Here is a 20,298-nt window from a genome sequence, read left to right as displayed (position 1 = left end):
TAGATAATTATCATTTAAAGTAAGGCAAAGTTAATTTGGCTAGCTCAAAATACAATTTAGATTAAATATAATTGTCTATTAAAGGTATTAACCAAGAGCCGTCCAGTATCAATCTAAGATCCCTAAGCGGTTATCTTTAATTTGGCAGTTTTTCTCATTGGGGTGTTTTCTCAAGACCTCTATGTGTCTGGTACTATTTGTTTTCAGAGTTAGTCGTTCATAGATGTAGTTGTACCACTGCCACAACTAATATAACAGAAGGTACGGGTCTTTTATTGTAGAGCTTGGTCGCCAATTTGAAAAATGGCGGTGAAAGCGCCAGTGGGAGAGTGAGGGAGATTTGACCATGTTAAAGAGTGTAAAAATAAAAGAAACCGACGAGAATCGTTTGTTTTAACAATTTGGTTTAGGTCAAACTGTTAAATGATTGAACTAATCGTGGGGTCATACATTTGACAAAATCCCGTAAGTTCGTGTAAAAATCTACAAATCGAAAATCCTATAGAGTTTGTTAATTGCTAATCACCTAACAGAGATTGTAAGTTTTGATTTGGAAAATACGTACAGGCTTCTGTAATATGAAGATTTTGTGTCAGGTTTGGTCCCGATGTTAGGGGGGATTTTTTACACCCCTCTCAATACTCTAAAAAGTGCCAATGGTGGTGATAGAGTAATATTGACACCTAACTTATGAAATTCGGTATAGTAAGTTTTGAGTTGTACACGTTTCAAACATTGTGGCCATTTTCCAAGATGGCAGACAAGCTTAGCCGATTCGGACCATGTTTTCGCACGCTCTAAGGATTATTTCCATCTCCAAAAATAGAAACTGGAAGGTGGCGGACATTGAAGGTTCAAAGAAGTAAGTAAGTCGCGAAAATACTTTGGAAATAAAACGTTGTTAATATTACTTATATGGAGGGTTCTAACTTAGGGGAAGCTTTATTATAGACTTATGATAGCACATAATGGCGTCGTAATAAAAAATGTCCCCCCGTTTTTACTGCTAATATATGATCTGACAATTGTTACAGGAATTGATCCATTTTCTACTTTCCATCGCTACTCCTCTGATCTATATTACTGTGATATTTGTTACGTTAGGTTGATCCCAACGTGAAATTTTTATACGATTCTGTATGAAGAGTGATTATCTATTTTCGACTAAATAATATAGATTTAATTTTTTTTTAAAAATTGTTCCCGAAAATAAGAAATCTGACGTAGGAGCTTTGTTTATCCTCATTTCCGGTTCAGTGGCGTAGTGAGGTTATTTGGCGCCCAGTGCCAAACTCCAAAATTTGCGCCCCCCCCACCTACGCCGGCCCCAATTTCCGCCATGAAATTCCTTGTTTTTAAACGAAACCTAATCATTATCAATAACAAAATAAATATTAATTTAATTGATATATTAAAAAAATTTCAAGTTTCCAATATCCGCTTTAATACTTTAATACTTAACGTATAACCCCCCTGCCCCCTCACTACGCCTCTGTTCCGGTTTCATGTAGATTAAGGGGGTTAAAATTTAGTACAGTCAAAGCTGAAAAATATAAGCACCGTGATCGGAGCAGAGTTTAGTAACGGAAAACATCTAAATTTAAATGGTGACTGCATTGCTGTCAAAATGAAGCATTCTAAAAACAACTACTGTTAGTAGCATACGTGGTAAATATATAAAGGAAGTTTATTCACTCTAGGATTGTTTAAAACATAACTGGCGTTAGTTTCCCCTAGCTTTTGATAAACCTGATCGCGGAAATGTGATGATTCACTATAAATATAGGATTTTATACTCCCTTTAAGAATGGAAGTTGGTGTATCCGTGGACTAAGTAAAATACTTTGCTATGTACTTTGATTATTATTTTTTATTTGGAAATTAGAACGGCTGGGATAATAGAATAGTGGATTTTTTAAAATAAAATGTGGTCTTGTTCAACTTGTTAAAATGTTGCTGTTGCGTCGCAAGACCCAGCTTCTCACGAGCGATTTGCACGCGCGCTAAAAAAAGCTATTCTCCTCACGACTGTAGCGCGCGCTCTTAAACTTGTCAAAGAAAGAGACTGTGATGTAAGAACCACATTTAAACAGTGTGTCAGAATTTATAGCCCGGTGTACCTAGTAACAGAGACCATACCACCGGAGGTCTATCATCATAGTGCCCTACGCCAGCGTCCCCCTAGCCCGGACAGGTGACAAATCCAGCATGGGTAGCAGTACCCTACTACTGATGGTCGCACCTTTGACGCAAGCCACTCAACCCAGCAGAAGGTGCAGCAATGGGCGGACCATTTCCCACTTCGCACACAGCAGTGGGATTAAGAGTGGATGCTGTAGCAACTCCAGCCGACACCCTACCTACGTAGGTAAGGAGTCAAACCTTTGGGAGAAAGCTCCTAAAGGGGAACAACGGACACACAGCAGCCCAAGTAACCCGGCACAGCTGGCACCGGAGATCCCGGTGGGACCCCAAAAGGCCGGGAAACAGGACCGCCGTGCCCTCATTCGGAGGCCCGCCGCTCCACAGCAGGCTACCCAATCCGCCGAAGCGGCCAGTTTGCACGAACCCTCTCCGTTAGCCTGAGCCGAAACTCAGTATCCAGCCCAAACCTGACTGAAGTCGGAGGTGGAGCATTTGATCGGAGCTAACATCTCCCAGTGCGCCACCGCCCTTATGGGTTACCAGAGCTGGACCCCGACTCCCCGGTAAAGCCACCAGTTATTGCGCACTCCGTCTCGTTAAGGGCCGCAACATTTAAACAAGGAGGCCACGTAACTTTATAAAAAGATCTATTCAGTCCACTCGTCCAACTGATTAATCATGGGTGAGATATGTGTCAAGGCCACGCCAACGGTGGGATACTTGGGGATAGGGATGGGACACCCGTGGCTTGATGACTTAGGCCTAAGGTGGTGAATTGGGTATTAGCGTAGCTGATTATTATTATTATTATTATTTAACCACCCGCTGGGGGATTGGTGGTCATCCTCACAAGGCCCGCCACATTATCTGCCTCCCGGAATTAGTCCGTGGTGTATCGCCGGAATTTATTCCCATAGTTTTCCCTTCGAAACGAGAGATGGCGGTAGTGCTCAGCTTTTTCGTTGTTTCGCGACCACTAAACCTTTTGAGTTTGCTTATGAATAGCTTAAGATGTCTGTCTATGATAATGTTTCCTGATGCACGATATTTACAACGATATTATATTATCATAATACACGTTTCATACAATCCTTGGTTGCAAGACTCGGTTGCACTACAAACACATCAGAAAAGTAGTTTCTAGTTTGAATAATACCAGAAGTTTATAATATATATTCTACGAGAGCAGTATCCATCTCGAGAGGTCGGAAAATTCACAAAAAATGTGTACGGGATTTTAAAATCCGGGATTTCATGCTGGATTTCTGGATTTATCGTCGGATTTCGAGATTTCCCTTCGGATTTCTGGATTTCTTGCCGTATTATTGGATTTGTTGCCGGATTTCTGGATGTCTCGTCGGATTTCGCGATTTCCCTTCGGTTTCCGGGATTTATTGCCGGATTTCGGGATTTATCGTCGGATTTCGCGATTTCCCTTCGGATTCCGGGATTTCTTGCCGGATTTCGGGATTTCTCGTCGGATTTCGCGATTTCCCTTCGGATTCCGGGATTTCTTGCCGGATTTCGGGATTTCTCGTCGGATTTCGCGATTTCCCTTCGGATTCCGGGATTTCTTGTCGGATTTCGGGATTTCTCGTCGGATTTCGCGATTTCCCTTCGGATTCCGGGATTTCTTGCCGGATTTCGCGATTTCCCTTCGGATTCCGGGATTTCTTGCCGGATTTCGGGATTTCTCGTCGGATTTCGCGATTTCCCTTCGGATTCCGGGATTTCTTGCCGGATTTCGGGATTTCTCGTCGGATTTCGCGATTTCCCTTCGGATTCCGGGATTTCTTGCCGGATTTCGGGATTTCTCGTCGGATTTCGCGATTTCCCTTCGGATTCCGGGATTTCTTGCCGGATTTCGGGATTTCTCGTCGGATTTCGCGATTTCCCTTCGGATTCCGGGATTTCTTGCCGGATTTCGGGATTTCTCGTCGGATTTCGCGATTTCCCTTCGGATTCCGGGATTTCTTGCCGTATTTCGGGATTTCTCGTCGGATTTCGCGATTTCCCTTCGGATTCCGGGATTTCTTGCCGGATTTCGGGATTTCTCGTCGGATTTCGCGATTTCCCTTCGGATTCCGGGATTTCTTGCCGGATTTCGGGATTTCTCGTCGGATTTCGCGATTTCCCTTCGGATTCCGGGATTTCTTGCCGGATTTCGGGATTTCTCGTCGGATTTCGCGATTTCCCTTCGGATTCCGGGATTTCTTGCCGGATTTCGGGATTTCTCGTCGGATTTCGCGATTTCCCTTCGGATTCCGGGATTTCTTGCCGGATTTCGGGATTTCTCGTCGGATTTCGCGATTTCCCTTCGGATTCCGGGATTTCTTACCGGATTTCGGGATTTCTCGTCGGATTTCGCGATTTCCCTTCGGATTCCGGGATTTCTTGCCGTATTTCGGGATTTCTCGTCGGATTTCGCGATTTCCCTTCGGATTCCGGGATTTCTTGCCGGATTTCGGGATTTCTCGTCGGATTTCGCGATTTCCCTTCGGATTCCGGGATTTCTTGCCGGATTTCGGGATTTCTCGTCGGATTTCGCGATTTCCCTTCGGATTCCGGGATTTCTTGCCGGATTTCGGGATTTCTCTTCGGATTTCGCGATTTCCCTTCGGATTCCGGGATTTCTTGCCGGATTTCTCGTCAGATTTCGCAATTATTGGATCTGTTGCCGGATTTTGAGAAAATTTTGGGATTTTGAAGAAATTCAGGCTGTGTTTCGGATTTCTTGGAAAGTGTACGGGATTTCTTTGAATGTCTAACCCCCCCCCCCCCCCGGTATCCATCTAGGCCATTAAAATGAAACATGAACCGTGAATTTCCCGCCAAATCACGGATGTGTATCCACCGCTCAAAATTTATCTGGTCTATTACTTTGTTTAAAGATTTAAAATTTAAAAATTACACCGCGTAGGGATATATTTTCATATTCAAAACATATTTTACCCATGACATAGTATTGGAAAATCAATGTATATGACAGTCTTCAAACCGCACTATTTTTTCTTCCGAAAGGTTTTTGGCTAAATCAACGAAAAACATTAGCAAAGATAGGTAGATGAATACTCATCCTTAAACTTAAATTGAAACGAAAATGTGCAATATAAAAAAGCTAAGGTTGTACTATGTAATATATTACCTTTGTAAGACACTGAATGATTCTTTTCCAACTGGAACAATCAAGTATCTTTAGGGGTATGAGTACAAGTACCATCAAGGATTCTCAGCAGTACTTATACCAGCACGGGTCTCAACAACGAAAGTATTATTTCGTATTTCAAATACTCAAGTACAATTTCATGCTTTCAATTAACAGTGCTTGTACCATCTCAACAGTTCGTGTCTTCAGAGTATAACTAGTACTCTTTCAAATCACAATTAACCAGTGGTATACCATACGATAATAACTATCAATCGCGTTCAAAGACCTCACTTGTCCATATTCAGTTTGATAGTCACATTATCTTTAAAACTAAAAATTAAAATTTCCTTTAAGTCACTTGATTCAACATGAAAATTCATTTAATTTCAAAATAACTTTTCTGAATTTATATCAATGCTATGACCTCAAGTAAAACATGGTTTTTCAAACTTGTTATATCCTTAAGTAGTAACTAAGGGCTTGCCTAGCTTGCTTTCTCTTTAGTGTGTCCCAGAGGTGTGCAAATACCATTTTTTGGGGATCGAATCGAATATCAAATATTTTTTTCAAATTCGGCAAATACCAAATCGAATATTTATAACGTCAAATAATTTGGTCGTATATTTTTAGGGCAAAAATTTAGACCAGTTAACTGATTAAATATCAAATTGTATTTCGAATATCAAATTATTCGACGTGTTTGGTTTTCAAATAGCCAAATAGTTTGCATATTTGTCAAAAAAGTAATTGAAATCACTGTTTGTTTTACTTGAAAATAGTAAAATATTAAACCAAATACAGTATAGCCTAGAACAAAGCCTGGGCGAACTTGGTAAATCAGTGGTATAATGACGGGCCCGTCCTAAAAGATGGTCTTTTAAATTTTTAATTGTACTTAGCATTCTCTAAGGCTCTTAATAAAAAACACTGAAGGGGGTCCATTATCTCAGGCTGCAGGCGGGCCCAGAATTTTATATTACGCCACTGTGGTAAACTCTAACTTACCATTCAAATTAATTCTAATTGTTGTACAAAATGTCTTTATTTTCAACCTTCCTTCGAATTGATCAAAATGAGTTAATCGTAACCTACAAAAATATAGTTAACCTTTAGTAACTACTAACTACAATTAAAATCAAAGGACATGCTACATACTTCATAGTTTGCAAATACTTAATTAAAATTTCAAGTTTTTAAATATATGTAAAACGCGAGAGAGCAGATCTTTTGTTACAAATTAAAAAATTGCATTAATTTAATTTTAAATCAATAATAATTAATTTAGTTAACTCAAAAATTCTATACAGAAAAATCCATAAAGTTACTTACTTCAACTTCCCTCCCAGTTTTTAGTTTTGTGTTGGACTTGGTTTACGTTTAGACCCAATTTTAGTTTTACTTCGCTATTCTAGAAAATTCCATCACAAAACAGAACACGCGAGTAATCTAGCCAATAAGCGCTAGAATAAACAGCTTCTGCCTTTCGCTAAGACGTTTTAATACAAACGGTATGGATAATGGACGTGCAAGCTACTCTTTATATGGTCCTTGGCGCTGCGGCCTAAAGAGAGGTGCCAGAAATAAGCTCTATTTCGGAAATTTCCCTACGCTCTCCTGGGATGGCCTTGAACTTCAACAAATTAGAAAAAGACCCGCGGTTATTCGACCAGTTTGCAAACTATTTGAAAATACCAAATACTTTTTCCCTATCTTTTAGAATATTCGACTATTTGATCAAAAAATTCGATTATTCGCAAACTTTTCCAAGCGCTATTCGATTCGACGAATCGAATATTCGATTTGGTATTCGATCGAATTATTTGGTCTGACCAAATATTTTGCACACCCCTAGTGTGTCCACATCTCCGAAGAAGAGTAACCAAATCAAGGCGTTTCGCTCGTTTTCAACTGTAGGGCCTCCACTTCCCAGATATAAACGTAAAATTGGTTTTTCTGCTTCCAGACATATTACTACTACTACCACAGCTCAGTGCCGTAGCCAGGGGGGAGAGGGCACAGAGGGCACGGATCCCCCCGAAACGTATGTTTGTACGTACAAATATTGTTTAATTATTTACTTTTTTCAATGGTGTGCCCCCCGAACCAAAATCCTGGCTACGCCACTGCCACAACTACACGTTATATATCGCTACCAGAGCAATATTTACTTCAAACCCTTTAGATGGGATGAAAATAAAATCTTATACGCCTCTTGGTTCAGATTTGAAGGTTAATTTAGCGATATTTGGTAAGAGCACGTTGAGACCAATCGAATGATACCAGTATCAGGTCATATCAATTTTCAAGGTCACCGGAAGTGACGTCACGTGGTTCGTATTTCCGGAAATACTTTGACCCGTAAGACAAACAGTTCTTGGTAACAAATCACTAACCTAATTAAAAAATACCTTGACCCATCGTGTACCTTATCACATGCTTATTTTGTCATGAGCTCTTGGACTACTAGAACCGCGTCTGGAATTTGGTAGGCTTATTATTATACAGGGTGTTTGAAAAGTTTATGCAAAATTTTTAAGAAGTTGTAGGAAGTGAGTTGAGAAGTATGTCTGTTTTTCCCGCATTTTCCTACTATGAGTTAAAAGAGCGCCAGAGAGCTTCAAAGTGTGGCCTCCTAGCTCCTAGAAGTAAGCTGCAACAAGCGCAAATCCAATGCTGTTTAAGTTTACTTTTTTTTTACGCTGGTTACCACGATTTGTTTACAAAGTCCTTTTTCACCTATAACACGAACCCAAACCTTAATGTTCGCATTTCCCTGCCGCTTGGTTTGGCACTTGTTGCAGCCTACTTCCAGGGGCTAGTAGGCCACACTTTGAAGCTCTCTGGCGCTCTTTTAACTCATCGTAGGTAAATGGGAAAACAACAGGCATACTTCTCAACTCACCCCCTACAACTCCTTCAAATTTTTGCATAACCTTTTGAAAAACACCCTGTATAAAGCCACAAGTAACATAATTATCATAAATATGATTTTGCTTATTTTCAAAGTCTTTAATTTCAAACCGCAAACAAGCAAGACTCTACCAGCATTATTTAGATAAATGTCATATTATGTTTTTATGCTACTTATGACGAGATGTGTTTTCTGCCGGAAACTTTAACTTAGAATAAAAATTAAGACAAATTCTAAATTTTGAAGATATTTATAAATTTAAAACCACTGAACGATGCCATTTAACTAAAAAGGCGACAATGAGGTGATAAATATATACAAAACAACAATATTGCAAATATGGAACTTCCGTTTCGTATTTTGCACTTCGACTAGATCTTGATCAATTCGCTATAATTTATCTTAGACTAGATACCACTCGCAATAATGACACGTGAGGTGTCGACAACACGTGGTGCTGATTGATAACGTAAAAAGATTGGTCATCAGTGGTAGTAATGAAACGAGCCTTGCCCTGTTGGGGTTTCGTGGGTGTTCCAGACGGAAGATGGCGTTACACCGTTGACGTTCGAGGTTTCCGCGCTTTGTTGTTGTTGTTGTTGGTAGTGGTGGTGGTGGTGGTGGAGGTTGAGAAAGGAACCAACTGAAAATCCGTTCGTTTTCAAGACACCAGCCTTCGTGGCAATGACCCCAGGAACGGGAGAAATATTGGAAGACGAAGACGAGTAGTTAACCGGAGCATTCTGAGTGAAATGATTCTTCATTAGAGGGCTCAAATAAAATAAAGGATAGGATATGTTCTACTAACAGAATTGGACTTTGGCCACGAGAATCCGGTGGCGGATCCGGAAGGGTTCCAGACGTTAGGATGACTACCAGAGGACGGTTGGATAGTTGAAGTCGTTGTTTCGAAAATGGACGGAACTCCGCCGGTGTTGTTAAAATCCTCGCAAGCGTCCGGATTGTCCAGGACGTTTTGCAAGTGGGCGATGTAGCGAATAGCCGATCTGAAAAATATACAGGAGAGCGACACCTGTAGCTATGGTCTCATCGAATCTCGTTATCGGAAAGAGGAGCCATGCACTCGACCGTTTTGTCCAATAGCGGGTGGCGCGTGCCGCTTCTATATTAATTGTTCTTTATGTCTTTTCGGGGTGATGGAAGGGACGGAAATGCGTGTGCTCAGCCAGCCGTTTAAAGAATATCGAATCAGATGCACCTGGCTATTTAGAGCGCGAAATGTGACAACGGGACTGGGAACGGGACTTTACGCTATTTTAAATCCGAATTTCACCCGTAAAACGAACCATATTGAGTTCGGGGCTTAACTGTTTGTTGGTGAGATAGGGAATCCGAGGGTAAAATCGCCAATATCGGAATCACCTGCCTTCTTTCGTTCTTCCAGGACTATTATAGCGAGAAAACACCTGTGAGATCCCTTCTCCGTGACGTAGGTCGTATACTTTCTACATTATATTTTAATGACGAAGCTTCCCCCCCCCCCTGCCTATATTCCATTGACAGGAACGGTGATCGACTATATTTAGGCTTATAAAATAGAGCGAAGCAATTGTTTTACCAATTTTGCTAAACGTATCAACCCGATATTAAAGACAAAGTTTTAAAGAGCTATCGAAAAACGGATAAGATAATTGAGTACCTGAGTGATTCGATCTTGGACATTTTTTTCCCCGACGGCTTAGTCAAAGGTAGTTTAGTTCGCAGAAGATCGAAAGCCTTGTTCATATCTCTCATTCGACCTCTTTCGCGGTCGCAGGCGCTCTTCTTTTGCTCTTCTCGACTCAGTGTCGGATTGCGTCCTGTACAAGAAAAAACATTTTTTTTTTTAATTTTACGATTGAAGCCCGGGTATTACCGTCACCCGCCACCCATTTGAACACCGAGGGGTTTCCGGTAAAATGGAAACCGGACTACCTCTGAATCGTCTCCTTCTGCGGACTTGTCCTAGCGCCAATAGGACCGATTCCACGTTAATATTCTCTCGGTAAGTGGACTCACCGGCCATCGCGTTGGAAGTTCGGTAGTTTAGATCTAACCGTGAAATATCGTCCAAGTACATAACGTCAATTGGTGGAGATTTCCGAGGCGCGAATACCTCGTCAGACTGCGAAGCCTCTTCGTACTTAATTTGGCCCCCGTCATCCCAGCTTCGTGAACGGCAGCTGTTTACGTCAACCCGTACCGAAAAAGTTTGTTGCAGCGGCGGTTGGCGGGGCGCCTGCCCCTCTTCCATCCAAGTGTCGTCGAAATCGAAGGACACGAACTCGTTCTTCAGTTCCGTCAAGGTAGCGACGTCTTCCGAATTAGGGGTTCTGTCGCTTCTGGTACGAGAAGCGGTCAGCGACATCTCGGGAGTTATTCGTAATAACGTGGCTGAAATTGGAGCGAAGGTACGAGAGTGTTCGCTAAACAAGGCGATATATCGAAATTAAAATGTAAAAACATTTTTCTTCTCCGTCATTCATACCGCTCTAACCGGGGATTGGTCGGCTCAGCTTGAAAATGACGCCCGTTTTTTACCTGTCGGGGGAGGAGGGAGAAGAAACGGCGCCTTTGCTGCACGAACAGCTTGATTGCTAGAATTCGCAATTAATGAGAGAAAAACAACGCTCTTCATCCTCATTTTCGCAAATGTGTCGGACACCGTTTAATAATAGCTCGCCGTAGCAAAATGGGGGGGGGGGGGCATGCGCAGCCGTTTAGCGAGCTTGCAGGCCCCACTTATACGTTTTGGCTCATTACGCAATTAAAACGGTAGCGAACAAATAATCCTTAACGAAGGCGCGTTGACCCTACTATGAAACAGCGGGATAGGTCAAACAATCAACGTGTTATTTTCCTCATCCATTTATGGATCTCGACTCGAGGCGTATCTTACTTCGGTTTCTTCTGCATCGATTGTAGATGGAATGTTCGGTTAAATCAGTCGGAACGTCATTGTTATGGTACACGTAAGGATCGGGCTGGGCCGCGATGACCGAAGAGTTGTTGCTAAAGTCGTTCTCTGGATCCGGCGGTGAAGAGTGGTACGAATCTTCGTAAATAACGCGACTGGTGGACCTCTCTTTTATCCCTTCGTGCAAAGACGTTTCGAATTGCTCCGGCGCGTTCAGACGACCACTTTGAACGAACTGGTGTTGAATGCTGGTGAAGTGAGTGAAAGTGAACGGCGTCGACTGGACAGGCAGACTCGGAAATCGGACAGATTCCTCGTCTTGCGCTCGCTGTTGTACCATCTTTACGTAGTTCCGTTCCGATTCTTCACGAAAATGGCGTTGGACTTGTCGCGAGGCAGTCACGGTTCGCAACTCCGTGAAGCTCTCCTCCGCCGCTTTGTCGTTGGTACAATCTTCTTCAATGGAGTAGGGAGATGGAAGCTCCCTCTTGACGGTAACCGGGCTGATGTTGATGTACAGCCCTCGTTGCGAAGCTTCCAAATGATTCAAGGCTTCGCGTTCTTCGTCGCTCATTATTGAAACCTAAAGCAAATACGCGACTAACAATTCGGCGATGGTTTTTCGAATGTCAAATCTCCGCCTACGCGATCAGAACTCGGTACCGGTATAAATTTAACGCTTTTCTTCGACGTAAAAACCTTTAGATTATCACCAATGGTTAACGACTGATCCAGGATTAACTGTCGCCGCTTTTAACTGTGTACGTTACCAAGTCTACATGGTATATGTCCATGTATTAAATAGCTAGAACGAAGTCTGCGGAGCGTGGATCGCGTACATGTATATTAAGCGTACTACCACCGCCTCTACACTCAGTAACTACACAAGCGAGCCGCTCACCTTCGAAAACGCTATTCTGCTAAATGTTGCGGATAAAATATAAAATACGATGAAAACAACATGGCGAGCCTACGAAGTTTAAATTTACGAAATTTTGGAATTTAATAACATTGTAGTAGAGGGAATCATTTATCTTATTACGTTTAATTGTAATGATTTTAATAAATGATTTGATCGTAATCAAATGTAAATTAATTTATCTAATGTACCAGAAATATTCCGCCCCAAAGATGAAAATATAATAAATATTATAAATTTTTAATTTCTAACACGCGCGCACGCCCTGAATCAACCTCGAGATTTAATCCATTGAATTTAAAAGTAATCAGGAAAAGGCTATTTTATTAAAAACTGAGAAACCGTTGAGTGAGGAGTGATAGAAGCATTAAAAAATTTGAGAAAGTTCAATAGAGACAAACAGTGGTCATCATGGTAAACTTATCTAACGGGTTAGAGCTTGATGACTTCGAACCGTTGCCAAAAATTCTGAACGAGAGAGGGCTGAGATACGAAAGCATCGCCCCCACGGATGAGCAATTGATCAACTTAACCATGAGAGTGGCCGACAAACAGACAGGCCTAAATCATATTAAGCCTCCATCAAATCTACTATCTACGAGGAATCTACCCCACAAAGTTTTAAGCGAGTACAATCCTCACAGCCGGTTAATCAAGAAACACTTGACCTTTACCAGACAAACGGTTGAAGGACTCCTCGTTGGAGATTCTTGGTCAGCCACGTCCAAGGCCTTTGACAACGAAGAAGAAAACGCCAACGAATACGAAGAAGCGGTCTGTAAAAGTATCGACGAGATAGATCCCACTTATTGGCCTTTCCTGTACCCCAAATATCTGGAAGAACGCTACCAAGAGCTGATTCCGAGGAAACAAACCGTGGAAAGTGACAATCACCATTTCAAGAGCGTACCGCAAACTCCGGTTACCACCAGAAGGAGACAAGACGTTTTATTACCGCAGGAAGAGATTAATTTGGACTATTGGAAGTACCTTTTTAGCGACTTGTACGAAACGTTTGGCGTTTACCCGGACATTATACGTGTGTCCCAGGATAAGATCGCCGCTCTTCAGGAGTCTTTCCGACAAAACGAGTCCCTGCTATGGCAAGCTGAAGAAAATCTAGAATCGGTTTTGATCCGACCAAGTTTAGCGACCATCGAAGAGGCCGATTTGAAAGATCTGGAAATGGTGATTCGCGTACCCAAAAGAGCGGTTGTATTCAGTTTGCCTAAGAAACGTACCCAATCCAGAGTTCCTAAGAAAACTACAGATCAAAAAAATGCTAAACCGAAACCAGTCAAAACCGCCACAAAATCCAAGAAGCCGGAAGTAGAGACTAAATCCAAAAGCGCCTCCCAATCTACACCAAAATCGACAACAGCGTCAAAACCACTTTCGAAGCGAATAACTGTCCCGAAATCCGCTACAACCGATATAAAACGTAAAGCCATCTCAAAATCACCTGAGAAAATCAAGATAGTTTCGTCGTCGTCACTTACCAATACTCCGAGTTTCGGTGAAGAAGACCTGTTGTCTGAAACGTTGGACTACAGCGACGAATTAAGCACTCCCGAAAGTGAGAGAGAAGAATTTAACATTCAACAAGGCACTAAAAAAAGACGTTCTCTCGAAGACACTTTGCAATTGGCTGACCGAAAGGTTAGAGAATGGTACAGCGAACCGTCTTCAACAACCGCTTCTCTAGATAGTATTCCGAGAATGGGAAATTTGGATGAAACGTCGGAATACGAGTCTACCAGCGAAAGTTCGGCTTTTTCCGAATCCACCATGGAAAACTTCTTGGATAGCGTTAAACTCCGAGAAGTTGATCCAGCAGCTTACTTACAAATGAAGTTCGGTGATGAGGACTTCTTGGAAGAAATTTCTGAACCAGAATGGTACGATGGGGAACTACCGATGTCGCCTTTCGAAGGAGACGACGAGTTGGGTGAAATGAGCGAACATTCTATAGTAGATCTGACCTCTTCCGAAAGTGATACGCTAGTGATTGAGGAACTCGTCGATTCTATTGTGGAAGAGTTGACCAACCGAGCGATCGAGGGCGAGGCCGAATCAGAAATTATCGAAGAGGTGATAGAAATGGTGCAAGAAGCTGGAAAGAATTCGCCCGATCCAAATTTCGCGAAGAAGGTAATACAAGAATTAGTCGAACGGGTCTCCGAAGAGGTGGGATCGGAAGAATCCACCGATGAAAGCACCCTACAAAACACGGTCATAGAATTGGTAGATCAAATAAAAGAACAAATGGAGCAAGAACCATTGGAACAGGAATCCAGAACAGCGACCCCGAACCGGAGCCCAATCACTCGAGGTCATACCAGACTGGCAACACGCCAAATCAAATTAGACGATGATTTAGATTTGAGATACGAAACGTCATCTAATGAGGATCTGACTAGCGAAACAATGCCCTATAGTGATGAGCTAGAATTCTCGTCATCCAATGAAGACCTGACTCACGAAACGATGCCCTTCAGTGACGAGCTTGAATCTTTCTCATCGGAGGAGGATTTAATACACTAAATAATGCTGGACGGTGACGAATTTGACGATTTGTCAATGTTCGAGAAATAATTTGTTGGCCTAACTATTTTGATATCAAAATTGTTATACCTTAATAAAAATTATTCATTTGGTTTTCAACGCTTGAGTTCCTTATTAGTACATGTAGCACACTTTCAACATAAGATAATGCGAATAAACTCACCATCTTCGTTTTCATCGTCGTCGTCATTGTCGTTGAATAGCCATTCGTCACTGTCTTCGTCGGTACTAGGAATGCCTTTGGTAATTCTCAGTCTTTGAGGTTTCGCTTTACCCTTCAAAGGAAGGATTCTCTTGACGAGGTGGCTTCGTTCCAATATCATATTAAGATCTGTCATATCTGTAGGTAAGCCGTCTACACCGAAAATTCGGATGGCGTCTTCCAATTTCAATCGGTTCGAATTAGATATTTGGTCTTCAGTTTTTTTGTATACCCGTTGTAAATACGATATCGGAATCAGTTTGGGTAATTTACCAAACTCGCCGTGTTGTTTAGGACTGCATTCCTCATTAATATTTACCGTTTTAGCAGGCGTCATCAAGCAGACACGCAGTATATCGTTCTTGTCAGCCTTGTCACCTACCTCAACTTGCGATACAATTGATTCCCTTCGACCACTTGACAGATGTTTTAACGCGTTTGGAACTTTGTTAATTGGTGATGAATTATTTTGTGGAATTATCGGTTGGGCAAATTGGGACGAAACAGCGATTTCACTGCTAGTGTTTGAATCGAAACTAGATCGAGGGCGCTTATTGGAATCGCTTTTTGGCAAATTGTTTTTATCGTCGGAATGTTCTGTTTTACTTTTGCGTTTGCTGGATAGGTTAACATTTCGTACGGGTAGTTGTTTATAATTCATCTTGTTGATAATAGGCTGATCAATTTTAGTTCGATGGCAACTTCCGAAATTAGAAATTATAGGCTTATCAATATTTAATTGTTGAACACTTCCGCAATTCGAAAATTGATATCGCGCGGCGTTGCAAACAGTTACCGGTAGAGGACCTCTTTTCCGGTGATGGGCGTCTAAACTTAAGTTTTGTTTCGGCTGTTGGAATGCTTTATCATTAACGGTCAGTACACTATGGATTTCTTTGGCGGAGGAAGTTGTTGGAGTCTTCTTTATGACCCCGTCTCGAAAACCGGCGTGGCTGTCCGTTTTTACCAACAAAGAATCTTGAGAATGTCCAGCGCGACAAGGATGGTTTTGATTATTGTATTCGATAATTTGGCAATCGCTATCGGCTCCGCTGCGATTTGTAATCGCCTGGGAACTTTCAAGGCTCGTAACTTGGTTGGTCGGAGGAAAATTTAAAACTTTGTACGTATCGTTATTGATTGATGGCAGAAACGGTAATGATGGGTAGTTAAATAATGGCGTGATTGAAACTTTCGCGCCTTGTTTCGTTTCGCTAAGAAAGAGTTGGTCATTAGTGGCGTCTTTGATCCTGGAGCTATTCCCCGGCGCTGCTTCTCTCAGAATCACGGGTTGTTTATACTCGTACTCGATGGATACGCTGTTTTTTCCTCGATCGAAAGTCAAGCTTTCTCTCACGGGGGTATATTTGCAAGCTAGGACAACTCCTTTTTGAATCTCCAAAGGAAATACTTGCACTTCCTCCAGGTTTTTCTTGAATAGGTCAGCCAACTCCGGAATCGGCAGTTTGTCGCGTAGGCTAAAAACTTCCCCGACTTTCAGATCGCAACTGCCTTCGTTGTTTGTTTGTTCCGAATCACAGGTCGACATAATTTTAATAATATTATTTCCATCGACGAACGCGACTTCACCAACAACGGGAAAAATGACTGCGCGAGTCTCTGGTTTGCGCTTAAAGTCTGTCTTACAAAAGAAGGGAGTATCATATAGCTGACACGTCTCGTACCACTATACTCCAGAGAAAAACCTGAAAACAACCGACTAATGGTTCACAGCATAAACTTCCTTGATGTTCCAATGCGTACTAAACGCGACAGCCCTCTCTCGGTAATTTTTTAAGTCAAAGGTACAATTATCACCAATCCAGTTTATAAAACTTAAAAATCAATACATTAAAACACTGACAAACATCAAAACACGTTTATTTTGCAGACGTACAGCATCCTGACAAGTGTTTAAAACGTGGTAGGTGCGAGTTTTGCAAACTGTTAAATTATCTTAATCTACCTTGCCCATCTGCGTAAACGGAAATGGCGTCCTTCATAGCAAATAGGAACCTTTATTTTTCGCGGAACCCTTCGCTATCAGAAACAAAATCCGCGGAAACTCTGAAATTTTAAATTAAATAATTAACGACCCCAGCGTTTGGAAAAAAAAATTAAACCAAAAGGCGTCAGATTTTATAAAAAAAATAAATTGTTTATAATAACAATTTATTTATAAAAAATAAATTATTATAATAATATTTATAATTATTTATAAACAAAACTGCAGAATTATCAATTTAATAATCAAAACAACACAAATAGAAAAAACAAGATTATTTTGTAATTTGGGTTTTTAACCTTTTTATATATTTTTAAAATGTTTCCGCAGTACACAGGCGTGGTGAATGAGAAATAGTGACTACCCAAAGTTAATAGAGGTATAGAAATTTCATCTCGAAATATGTTAAGGATACTCACTTCCGGTATGCGTTATGATGTTAGTAATAGGAAGTTTATCACACTAAAACAACAGCCTTCAAACGTTATGCTAATTTGAACGCCTCCTGTAAGCTAGTTTCTATACCTCGTATTTATTTTCTTTAGTGTACCCAAAAGATTCTTAGGTACAGCAAAATATTTTCGGAAGACTCCTGGAGCTCACACGCATGCGAAAGTATTTCTTATAAGCTTTTTATTGAAGCCTTCAGAAAAAAAAGTAAAACACATCCGAATAATGTCAACTTTATTCTAGATGTATAAAAACAACATTCGAAGTACAATAAAAAATATCAGATCTGAAAAAGTGAACGTCAAATTACATATACTTGTAAAAAATGTCTTTCCCAAAAGCTAACTTTGGGTGTTGTGCAATAATGCAATAAACTCTCGATTATAAAAATGGACGTGACTTACTGACAAAATATATCTCAATTTTAACAGTACTGACAGCGAATATAAAATATATTTCAAGTTGGAGGGAATGTTTTTACGTTAATACCATTACATTTGTAGGAATGTACGAATTACAATGATCCCAGATATAAAGGGAAACAACTTTTTTTCTGTAAATACCGGGATTCCAAAGAACTTAACGTTGCTCTAATGTAAAAAGGGAAATATAGAACACTTCATTAATAAATCACCATAAGAACCTTAAGTTAAATAAAACTGAGAATAATATTGTAAACTACACAATAATAAAAATTCTAAAATGGGAATATGGAATGTTAAAGAATAACCAGAAATTGGCCGTTAAATTGCACCATTTAGAATGGATTAATATGCTTTGTAAATAAAAAAATGCAGAGATTTTAGCCCCTTAACAAGATAATGCAGTGAACTAATACCACATACTATCATTTTACAAACTAGATTTTCTCTCTGAGTGGTGTCCATTTACTGACAGTTCAAACAATGTCAGGGACACAATTTTGAAAACCACTATTATATACCAATGATGATGATGACTATGAATATTATGACAATGAGATTCGATTACAAAACATCCGATATGTTTATCGCCTCATTACAACCGTGATGAGAACACAAATCATTAGACCAAAAAGAGAACTAGCTGCGATGGTTTGAGCTGCCGAGTAAAGCCCGATTCCACAAGCAGGAGGGCACACAACGTTAACAGTTTCTGGAAATAATAAAAGAAACGTTAAATTAGCTACACAAATAAACCCGTAAAAAAACTTAAAAAATATATTTACTGACCAAAAAGTTCCACCACTCGCATAGCTGCTCCAAGTTTATTGCTAGCAACGCAAGTAAAGTTGCCGTATTGCTTTTTTTCAATCGTAATCACTCTTAGTGTAGTGTCTGTAAACTCATCAGCCGTCGCAAAAATAGAAATTCCATAATGCTGATTGTCATTTAACTGGAAATCATCTTTCTTCCAGTAAATTGAGGGAGATGGGAAGGCTTCAACATGACAAGTAAGATCCATGTCATATTGAAGCGCTTGTCCGTATCTTGGCCTATCTACGGTAACCACTGGTGGAACTATTAAGATAATTTAGACTTTAACATCATTTACTGATCATTCAGAAGTGGCATCAAGAATGAATTCACGTTAACTGAGAATAAGACACGAGGTGACCAGTTAACGTTAATTAATTCTTGGTGGCATATCTTACATTCTACTTCAACTCCAACATTTCTTCTGGCTCCCTTGCCAACTGTATTATCTGCGATACAGTAATACGTTCCTCTATCGTCTTTGGTGATATTGTGAATTGTTAAAACATTTCCGCGGTAAACTGCTCCACCTGTTGGAAGAAGGTCATTGTTTTCACGCCTCCAAGAAAGTCTTGGAGGGGGATAACCGGTAGCGTAGCAGTATAAAGTCACTGTGGAACCTCTACTTGCAATAGCGGATCTTGTACTATTGTCAGATATTACTGGGGGAACTTAATGAGGAAAAAATTTGTTAATATTTTGATAATTAATTGTCTCGAAAAACGTTCTATTTACTTCGAACATAAACTGTAACATCAGATGTGAGTTTACTAGAAGAACCAATAAGAACCTGGCACTGGTAAGATCCGGCATCTATTTCTTGTAGTTTAGTTATCTATATTTTGTAAATTTGAAATAGACCCAATTATATAAATATTCTTAGGTTTATATCACTGGTAGAAACTCACCTGAAGAGTGTATGTGCTACTATGTTTATCATGCCTAATTGAAAATCTTTGATCAGGCACAATTTGAGTGCTCCCAGATGATATTAAAAGAACATTAGATGGGTCATCGGTATTGGTTTTTATCCATAACACCTATAAAATATATAAATTATCTATTTCATAAATTTACACAACAATATTTTTAATTCTAAAAAAAAAAGGTAATTTTACTGGATAATCAGTTGCATATTGTACAGAGCATTGTAAATCAACAGTATCACCAATATTAACCACACGTTCCTTTGTAATAAAGGAAATGGTCGGATTTTGTTGGGCGTATGCTACACGGAATTGGAAACAGACACACTTAGTAAAATGTATAGTTGTAAATTAGGGATATCACTCATTAGAAATAATTATAAGGATTTATTTCGGCATTATGGGATACGCCTTAATAAGCCTTGGTTTATACAACTATATAAAATGTTCTTACCACAAACCAACAAACAAGAAAATAGCTCTAATATCGTTAAATACATTGTATTTTAATTATTTAAATACTAAAAGATTAAATAAAAATGATACTGAAAATAACGTTGGAATATTCAAATTATTCATGCGCTCCAGGTTTATCCCATAATAATTTTTTTGAAGTTGGGCCTTTGGGGCTAAGTAAGAGTCGCCACCTATCTGCACAATGCAATTAAATATTTAGTGAATATTTTACCAAGCGATAGATGGCAGCTCTCAAAATATATACAGGGTGTTCACTAAAATATGGACCAGGGCGAATATCTCCAAAACAGTTTTAGGTACGAATTTGAAATTTTTAGGTGCATATTAGGTGGTTTTTTTTCACTTGTCCGGGGACAAAAAGTGTAAACTTTTTACCCTAAGACGTTTTATTCGCCTGT

The 20,298-nt window shown here is 40.2% G+C and overlaps 3 protein-coding genes and 1 long non-coding RNA gene across 6 annotated transcripts; 2 read left to right on the top strand and 2 right to left on the bottom strand.

The window, feature by feature from the left end:
• Positions 1-8,503: 8,503 nt before the first annotated feature.
• On the bottom strand, positions 8,504-16,694 carry sage (salivary gland-expressed bHLH). Of its 3 annotated transcripts, XM_090155938.1 has the most exons (5): positions 11,104-12,137; positions 10,140-10,598; positions 9,865-10,024; positions 9,013-9,211; positions 8,504-8,947 (listed from the first exon to the last, which is right to left on the bottom strand). In XM_090155938.1, exons 1-5 carry the CDS (start codon positions 11,693-11,695, stop codon positions 8,690-8,692), a joined length of 1,668 nt encoding a protein of 555 aa, XP_090012064.1. In that variant the 5' UTR covers positions 11,696-12,137; the 3' UTR covers positions 8,504-8,689. The 3 variants fall into 3 exon arrangements, with proteins under 3 accessions (XP_090012064.1, XP_090012063.1, XP_090012066.1); XM_090155937.1 differs by lacking the exons at positions 10,140-10,598; positions 11,104-12,137 and adding an exon at positions 14,769-16,694; XM_090155940.1 differs by lacking the exon at positions 10,140-10,598 and having other exon boundaries at positions 11,104-12,135.
• On the top strand, positions 12,328-14,704 carry LOC149932865 (uncharacterized). Its single transcript, XM_090155725.1, has one exon. The coding sequence runs from the start codon at positions 12,452-12,454 to the stop codon at positions 14,582-14,584; it is 2,133 nt and encodes a 710-aa protein (XP_090011851.1). The 5' UTR covers positions 12,328-12,451; the 3' UTR covers positions 14,585-14,704.
• LOC149932863 (uncharacterized) lies at positions 16,503-17,565 on the top strand. Its single transcript, XR_016472844.1, has 4 exons — positions 16,503-16,612; positions 16,699-16,731; positions 17,358-17,427; positions 17,506-17,565. It is a non-coding gene; the product is annotated as an uncharacterized LOC149932863 (long non-coding RNA).
• On the bottom strand, positions 17,483-20,016 carry Lac (septate junction protein lachesin). Its single transcript, XM_090155941.1, has 7 exons — positions 19,878-20,016; positions 19,616-19,725; positions 19,406-19,537; positions 19,233-19,332; positions 18,896-19,168; positions 18,474-18,761; positions 17,483-18,396 (listed from the first exon to the last, which is right to left on the bottom strand). Exons 1-7 carry the CDS (start codon positions 19,921-19,923, stop codon positions 18,269-18,271), a joined length of 1,077 nt encoding a protein of 358 aa, XP_090012067.1. The 5' UTR covers positions 19,924-20,016; the 3' UTR covers positions 17,483-18,268.
• Positions 20,017-20,298: the final 282 nt, after the last annotated feature.

This window comes from Leiobunum rupestre, chromosome 8, assembly GCF_980474605.1.
Source record: "Leiobunum rupestre chromosome 8, qqLeiRupe1.1.hap1, whole genome shotgun sequence".
Lineage (NCBI taxonomy): Eukaryota > Metazoa > Arthropoda > Arachnida > Opiliones > Sclerosomatidae > Leiobunum > Leiobunum rupestre.
Note: the sequence above shows the minus strand (reverse complement) of the source record. Positions and strands in the feature narration are given on the sequence as shown.